Here is an 8763-nt window from a genome sequence, read left to right on the forward strand (position 1 = left end):
AGGGGTGGGCCCAGCAGGTGGCACCTTGGGCAACAGCCATCCTCACGCACCTCTGGCTCCGGGGGGGAGTCCTCCATCACGGCCCTGGAGAGGCAGTACCCTAGACACGGGGACCCACACCTGCAGGCGCCTCCCCCACATATGCTCCAGAGACACGCCACAGGCAGACACACATGGCAAATGCTCCTCACCTGCAGACACACAGGGATACCCCCACACTTACACACACAGCACATGCCTACACCTGCAGACACACACAGATGCATGCCATGTACAGGAACACAGGGACACCCCCACACCTACACACACAGCACACGCCTACACCTGCAGACATACACAGATGCATGCCACGTACAGGCACACACGGACACCCCTACACCTACACACACAGCACACGCCTACACCTGCAGACATACACAGATGCATGCCACGTACAGGCACACAGGGACACCCCCACACCTACACACACAGCACATGCCTACACCTGCAGACACACACAGATGCATGCCATATACAGGCACACAGGGACACCCCCACACCTACACACATAGCACATGCCTACACCTGCAGACACACACAGATGCATGCCACGTACAGGCACACAGGGACACCCCCGCACCTACACACACAGCACATGCCTACACCTGCAGACACACACAGATGCATGCCATATACAGGCACACAGGGATACCCCCACATCTACACACACAGCACACGCCTACACCTGCAGACACACACAGATGCATGCCACGTACAGGCACACAGGGACACCCCCACCCCTACACACACAGCACACGCCTACACCTGCAGACACGCACAGATGCATGCCACGTACAGGCACACAGGGACACCCCCACACCTACACACAGAGCACACACTTACACCTGTAGACACACACAGATGCATGCCACATACAGGCACACAGGGACACCCCCACACCTACACACACAGCACACACGTACACCTATAGACACACACAGATGCATGCCACATACACACACACGGACACCCCTACACATAGACACACACGCCATGCACAGACACACCTTACACCTACTGAATCACAGACACCTCCTACACCTACGATCACACCCAGGCACACCCCACACCCTTACACTCTTACACCTGCAGACACACCTACAACCTCCCTGGTAGGGTGGGGGCCACCTGCACCCCAGGAGGGCTGTGGCTGAGTGGTTGGAGGGACTCAGGGCTCCTGCTCCTTACGGGAAGGGCTGTGTTCTGTCATTTCCATTCTTGGCTGTCTGCTGTGCTCTGCTGCTCTGTCGGCTCCTCACTGCCGTACCAACTGCGTTGAGGGTGTGTGTGTGTCTGTGTGTGTGTGCTCTGGGGTGTCTGTGTGTGATGAGCATGCCTGTGTGTATTTGGTGTGTGCATATACATTTCATGTGTCCATCTGTCTCTGTGTGGCATTCACATACCTATGTGGAGTGCACATGTACACGTGTGGTTGGCATGTGCATACACAAATGCGTGTGTGCAGTGCCAGTAGTATGTGGTTGGTGTGTGTACATGTGGAGCGTACATGTGTCTATTGTGTGTACATGTGTGGTGCGTGGATGGTACTTGCATATGTGGCGTGCATGTGTGTGACACATATGTGCTTCATGTAAAGTATGTGATAAGTGTGTGTATTCATGTGTACATATATGGTGCATGTCTGGTGTGTGTGGCATGTGGTAGGTGTGTGTATATCTGGTATGTATAGGTCTAGTGTGTGTGGTAGGTGTGTGTAGTGTATGTTTGAGTGTGTACATATGGAGTGTGTGTGGTATGTGGTTGGTGTATGTATACATGGTGTGCTCATGTGGTGTGTGCATGTGTGAGGTGTGTGGCTGGTGTGCATACATTGGGTGTGCATGCAGTGTCACATATAAGGCATGTGGTGCCCGTGTGAGGCCAGCAGGCAGCATCGGAAGTGAGCGGGCAGGTGCAGAGGTCTGGGCCAGGGAATAGGCCTGTGGACAGAGCCCCCTGGGTGGGGATGGGAGGCCCAGCCGCCTGCCCTGCTCTGAGTCCGAGCAGTTCCTGTCCTGGTCCCTGTTTCTCAGGTCAGCAGAGTGTGACAATGTGTGTGGGGTGGAAGGTTCCAGAACCAGAAGTCAGAGCCCCTGCCATCCTGGCCCCTTTCTTTGCCAGAGTGGAAGGGCGAGCAGCCAAGGGCGAGGTGGCCTGGGTCTGCCTGGAGGCTGCTGGGCCAGTCACAGAGGGCTCCTGTCCCCTTGGTGCTTTGACACACCTGCTGTTGTGCCTGGGGACTGGTCAGACCCCGCAGGTGGCCATGGCCTTGGTGAGCCCCCGCTCCAAGCCCACCCGTGCCACTCCGGCGTGTTCCTGCCCGGGGTGCTGGTGCTGGTGCCGGCCTCCTTCTGGCGACCTGACCCTCTCCTTCCAGGGTCTCAGCCTGCAGGGATGAGTGCAAGTGTGTGAGCATGAGCTGCCGGCAGGCTCAGTGGGCATGCCTGTCTGGGGTGGGTGTGGGGAGCTGCTGGGGGGCTCGGTGGGCACGCCTGTCTGGGGTGGGCGTGGGGAGCTGCTGGCGGGCTCGGTGGGCACGCCTGTCTGGGGTGGGCGTGGGGAGCTGCTGGCGGGCTCGGTGGGCACGCCTGTCTGGGGTGGGCGTGGGGAGCTGCTGGCGGGCTCGGTGGGCACGCCTGTCTGGGGTGGGCGTGGGGAGCTGCTGGCGGGCTCGGTGGGCACGCCTGTCTGGGGTGGGCGTGGGGAGCTGCTGGCGGGCTCGGTGGGCACGCCTGTCTGGGGTGGGCGTGGGGAGCTGCTGGCGGGCTCGGTGGGCACGCCTGTCTGGGGTGGGCGTGGGGAGCTGCTGGCGGGCTCGGTGGGCACGCCTGTCTGGGGTGGGCGTGGGGAGCTGCTGGCGGGCTCGGTGGGCACGCCTGTCTGGGGTGGGCGTGGGGAGCTGCTGGCGGGCTCGGTGGGCACGCCTGTCTGGGGTGGGCGTGGGGAGCTGCTGGCGGGCTCGGTGGGCACGCCTGTCTGGGGTGGGCGTGGGGAGCTGCTGGCGGGCTCGGTGGGCACGCCTGTCTGGGGTGGGCGTGGGGAGCTGCTGGCGGGCTCGGTGGGCACGCCTGTCTGGGGTGGGCGTGGGGAGCTGCTGGCGGGCTCGGTGGGCACGCCTGTCTGGGGTGGGCGTGGGGAGCTGCTGGCGGGCTCGGTGGGCACGCCTGTCTGGGGTGGGCGTGGGGAGCTGCTGGCGGGCTCGGTGGGCACGCCTGTCTGGGGTGGGCGTGGGGAGCTGCTGGCGGGCTCGGTGGGCACGCCTGTCTGGGGTGGGCGTGGGGAGCTGCTGGCGGGCTCGGTGGGCACGCCTGTCTGGGGTGGGCGTGGGGAGCTGCTGGCGGGCTCGGTGGGCACGCCTGTCTGGGGTGGGCGTGGGGAGCTGCTGGCGGGCTCGGTGGGCACGCCTGTCTGGGGTGGGCGTGGGGAGCTGCTGGCGGGCTCGGTGGGCACGCCTGTCTGGGGTGGGCGTGGGGAGCTGCTGGCGGGCTCGGTGGGCACGCCTGTCTGGGGTGGGCGTGGGGAGCTGCTGGCGGGCTCGGTGGGCACGCCTGTCTGGGGTGGGCGTGGGGAGCTGCTGGCGGGCTCGGTGGGCACGCCTGTCTGGGGTGGGCGTGGGGAGCTGCTGGCGGGCTCGGTGGGCACGCCTGTCTGGGGTGGGCGTGGGGAGCTGCTGGCGGGCTCGGTGGGCACGCCTGTCTGGGGTGGGCGTGGGGAGCTGCTGGCGGGCTCGGTGGGCACGCCTGTCTGGGGTGGGCGTGGGGAGCTGCTGGCGGGCTCGGTGGGCACGCCTGTCTGGGGTGGGCGTGGGGAGCTGCTGGCGGGCTCGGTGGGCACGCCTGTCTGGGGTGGGCGTGGGGAGCTGCTGGCGGGCTCGGTGGGCACGCCTGTCTGGGGTGGGCGTGGGGAGCTGCTGGCGGGCTCGGTGGGCACGCCTGTCTGGGGTGGGCGTGGGGAGCTGCTGGCGGGCTCGGTGGGCACGCCTGTCTGGGGTGGGCGTGGGGAGCTGCTGGCGGGCTCGGTGGGCACGCCTGTCTGGGGTGGGCGTGGGGAGCTGCTGGCGGGCTCGGTGGGCACGCCTGTCTGGGGTGGGCGTGGGGAGCTGCTGGCGGGCTCGGTGGGCACGCCTGTCTGGGGTGGGCGTGGGGAGCTGCTGGCGGGCTCGGTGGGCACGCCTGTCTGGGGTGGGCGTGGGGAGCTGCTGGCGGGCTCGGTGGGCACGCCTGTCTGGGGTGGGCGTGGGGAGCTGCTGGCGGGCTCGGTGGGCACGCCTGTCTGGGGTGGGCGTGGGGAGCTGCTGGCGGGCTCGGTGGGCACGCCTGTCTGGGGTGGGCGTGGGGAGCTGCTGGCGGGCTCGGTGGGCACGCCTGTCTGGGGTGGGCGTGGGGAGCTGCTGGCGGGCTCGGTGGGCACGCCTGTCTGGGGTGGGCGTGGGGAGCTGCTGGCGGGCTCGGTGGGCACGCCTGTCTGGGGTGGGCGTGGGGAGCTGCTGGCGGGCTCGGTGGGCACGCCTGTCTGGGGTGGGCGTGGGGAGCTGCTGGCGGGCTCGGTGGGCACGCCTGTCTGGGGTGGGCGTGGGGAGCTGCTGGCGGGCTCGGTGGGCACGCCTGTCTGGGGTGGGCGTGGGGAGCTGCCGGCGGGCTCGGTGGGCATGCCTGTCTGGGGTGGGTGTGGGGGAGAGGCTGGAAGTCCCGGGGGCTTTGAGTCTTTATAAAGGCCTCTCAGCCCAGGTGACACCCTGGAAGCCTGAGCATCACAGAGAGAGGGAGGGTGAGGGTGCTGGCCTGGCAGTCAGCCAGGGCAGGTCTGCACGCATCTCTCCTGGCCTGGCTGCCTCCCTGAAGTGGGTGCTCAGTCCAGGTTGTCTGGAGGGAGAGGGCTGGCCTGAGCCTGTCCTGGCCCACCTCCGGACCCCCTGGAGGACACCAGCCCAGGGAAAGCTAAAGAATGGACCAGAACTACTGAGAGGGACCCGGGGCAGTGGTGGCCAGGTGTCCCCATGGGGGGCACTCCAGGGTTGGCTGTTGTCTGAGCTCCCTGCAGCCCCTCCAGACTAGGAACTCAAGGGACGTGCCCTAGCCCTGATAGCTCCCACTTGCCCCATGGCTCTCCAGCTCTTCACCCTGGAGCATTTCAGATGCTTGTAGAGATGCACGGAGTCTTCCCTCTGGGCTGTACGAGAGGTGGCCTTTAAAGGGAAAGTGACACTGAGATGCCACATGGGGTCTTGACACTGGAGTGGGGGTGTGTCCCCAACCTTCGGGTGCCGTGCCGTGACTCTGGAGCAGGTGGCCACAGTCCTGGCTGTGCCACGGTTGCTGCTTATTGTTAGCAGTATGCCTTTGGTCTCCAAAGCGTCTGGGTGGCTCAGGCGACGTGCCTTCTGTCACCTGCGTGGGCACTAGACACACCCTGGGTGGAAACTGCTCCCAGCAGGCACATCTACCTGGACACAGAAACCCAACTCGGCCCGTGTCTTTGTGGCCACTGGCCTGTCACCAGCCATTCTGGGTATGCAGTGGGTGCTGGAGTGTAGTGTCCCTAAATTAGGGGACTTTGTGAGAAAGGGAGGGGCCCTGAAGATGGCATGGTTGAACGTCGCCCTAAGTGCCAGATCCCTGTCTCCCACTGACCATCTGACCCCTGGAGTTAGAGGGGTGTGCTAGAGTCCCAAGGCCAGCAGGGACGGAGCCGGGAGGTCTCGGTACCTGCCAGGGTGACCTCAGCTGACCTGCCTGCCACCAGCAGGGGGCACGTTCTCCCAGAAGGTCATCTCCAGGGTCTGCGGCTGGAGAGACAGGAAACAGGCAGGCCAGGGCTGAGCTGGGGTGGGGGCCACGCTGCCCTGCCATCACCAGGAAACGGCGCCCGCGTGTCCTGCTGTGCCCTGTCGCCGGAGCTGTGGCCGTGAGTGCACGCCTGCTCTTGCTCCGCGCTTACTTTCATGGTGGTCGTCATTATCCAATTATCGCTGTCTCTACAATCCCTGTTACTGTTGCGTCCATTATCATTGCTTTAATTATTATCCCTTTTTGGCATTGATGTCCCGGCTGTGTGCCAGCCTTCCACGCAGCAGCGGTCCTCAGTTGGGAGACACTCGGCGCTTTGGTTCTCACGGGTGGGGGGAGGGCTGCTGGCACCACTGTGAGGAGGCCAGGGCGGTGCCCAGCACCCTGTGTGCCCAGGCCAGGCCCACGGCCAGGGCCCGCCAGCATGGTCGCCAAGAGCGCCAGCCCCAGCACCTCTCAGAGGGACGGGCCTGCAGCCCGATGCTCGGTTCCCAGAGCCCATAATGGGCAGTGAACAGGGCCAGTCCTGGTTCGAGCTCTGCAAACCAGGCTTGTGGCTGGTCCCTGGCTTTGCTGTCCTCCTGCTGAGTAGTCTTGGTCTGGGACCGTGGTGGAGTGGCTGAATGACAGACCTCTGTCTCCCTCAGGTCCGTGCTGGGACGCCGACAACAGGGTGCGGGGTGACTGGTCACCAAGGGGCTCTCTGCTTGGGTCATGGGCAGCCTCATACTCCCATGGCAGAGAGAACACGAGAGTGAAAGGGGGACGATTCACTCCCCTTATAAGGACGCTAACTCCAGCATGGTGGCCCCATCCTCACGACCTCTTCTAACCCTAATTATGTCCCATGGATTCCTCCTCCTAACGTCACATATTGGGGCAAGGACTTCAACATGAGATTTTTTTGGAAGACACAGACATTCAATCCCTAACATGAGTGATTATTTATTTATTCACTTTTCATGTGTACTCGCTGGACAGGAGAGACAGAGAGACAGAAGCAAGGAATCATCCCCCATGAGGGATGGCCACACGCAATCTCTTCTCTACTCTCCTCCTGGGATCTTGGGCATGCATGCACGCATGCCCAGTGGGAATTTTAAGCTGCCTGGTCCGAGACTTGAACCACAGTTGACTATGTGGGAGTCCAGCAACGCAACCATTACGCCATCTGCTGGCCCCCTATGTACTTATTTTTTAAGAGGAAGGTCTTGCCCTGTTGCCCAGGCTTGCCTTGAACGTGTGCAATCCTCCTGCCTCAGCTCCCTGAGCGCTGGGTTACAGGCATGCACCGCCATGCCCGGCTGACTGTGTGAATGTTTGTTTTTTTAAACTTTTTTTCATTTGCTTGTTTCTTTCTCTCTCATTATCACCTAATGCAGTGACGGCACCCACCTCAAGGGGCTGTTCCGGTGCTTTTACTCCCATGCAGCTGCTGTCCAGGGTGGAGAGCGCCCTGGGGCCTCCCTGGGAAGTTGCGTGTTGGATCCGTGGTGGGCAGGGTCTGGGTGGTCCTGGTTCTGACCCGATGGGCAGAGGGACAGGAATAGGCTCTTCTTCTCTGAGTGTCACTGTCCCACTGCCACTGCAGGCCCATGGGAGGATGAGAGGGCGTGTTGGTGTGGGATGGCTCCGTGCTGGGCAGATAGACGGTTACTATTATCATGGTGTCATTGTTGACGTGAAGGTGGGACAGCAGAGCCCAGCCTTGTGCAGGGGACACACTCAGAGGGAGGGCTGAGCTCCCCACCAGGGCAGGGGCTCGGCGCAGGGCAGGGGCTCGGTGCAGGGCAGGGGTTTGGTGCAGGGCTGGGGATCTGTGCAGGAAAGGTGTGCGGCCTGAGTGTCCAGCCACCCTCTGCCTAGCCCTGTGGAGGGATGGGGCCCTGACCAGGAAGCCCTTGTCCCCAGTATGGCCCAGGGAAGGAGGCTGGCTGAAAAGAAGCACCGTCTGTGTGGGGCGACACTCCGCGCCCACTCTGTCCTGGGCAGCTCGAAAGACCTCGCAGGCACTGTCACTGTGCCTGTTTACAGGCTGCTGGGGGGGGGGGGGGGGGGACTATATAGAAGGGATGTGGGGGGGGGGGGGCACAGGGAGGCCACACGCTTCTTTCTCTTCCGCTTCTCCAGTGAGGCCTTAAGGACAGCCCTGAGCCAGGGCAGCTCCCATGGGGAGACAGCTCTGGAGACAGGAGCAGCACCTTGTACCTCATGCCGTGTTCTCCCACCCAGGACCAGGACGCTTCTGGGTGGGAATGCTGAGCATGAGGGTCAGGCTGCCCATCAGGAGTCCAGAGAGCCTCCCCAGCAGGACTTTGAAAACAGGATAGAAAAGCTTTTGGAAGCCATTCAGGAGGGGGAACTTGCTCCCTCTGTCATGCAAATACGGGGCATTGCTGATTAGCATATATGCATATTAATCAGGCCAGCTAAGGGCCTGCAGGGGTCTGGGCCTCATCGCAGGAGGCTGCTGCAGGTGTTTTAGAAGCAGCTGAAAAGCTGGGAAGGGGCCTCCTTTGTCCAGGAAGATGGGCTCGTCCAGTGGAGCTGTGGGGTTTGAGGTGCCAGAGTTCTGCAGGACGCCCAGGAGGCTGGGGGACAGGTGGGCACGCCTGGTGGGCTCAGACGGGAATAAGGGGTGGAAGCAGGGACTTGCCCCTGGGTGTCCATGGTGAGGAGACCAACAGACAGGAAGGCAGAGTAAGGACACCCCTGTTTTACAGATGAGGCGGCTGAGGCTGGCGACGTGATGGGATGACTGAGGCCATGCAGCCGTAGAGGCTGAAACTGGAGCCCAGGCCTGTTTCGGAAGAGGTGTACGCAGCCGGACTCTGGCTCAGTGTGCCTGGCGAGTTGGGGGAGTGGGCTGTGTGCTCCCAGACCACGCCTTGGTTTCCTCCTCTGTAAAACAGGCAGGTCACCACACCTGCTGAGCCCT

At 63.1% G+C, this 8763-nt stretch overlaps 1 protein-coding gene across 1 annotated transcript; it reads right to left on the reverse strand.

Moving 5' to 3' along the window:
* Positions 1-2283: 2283 nt before the first annotated feature.
* Positions 2284-5994, reverse strand: LOC106733398 (proline-rich extensin-like protein EPR1). The gene is made up of 3 exons (XM_014582572.1): positions 5977-5994; positions 5768-5824; positions 2284-4695 (listed from the first exon to the last, which is right to left on the reverse strand). The coding sequence occupies exons 1-3, from the start codon at positions 5992-5994 to the stop codon at positions 2284-2286; spliced, it is 2487 nt and encodes an 828-aa protein (XP_014438058.1).
* Positions 5995-8763: the final 2769 nt, after the last annotated feature.

The sequence above is a fragment of the Tupaia chinensis genome, unplaced genomic scaffold, assembly GCF_000334495.1.
Source record: "Tupaia chinensis unplaced genomic scaffold, TupChi_1.0 Scaffold143651_1, whole genome shotgun sequence".
Taxonomy (NCBI): domain Eukaryota; kingdom Metazoa; phylum Chordata; class Mammalia; order Scandentia; family Tupaiidae; genus Tupaia; species Tupaia belangeri.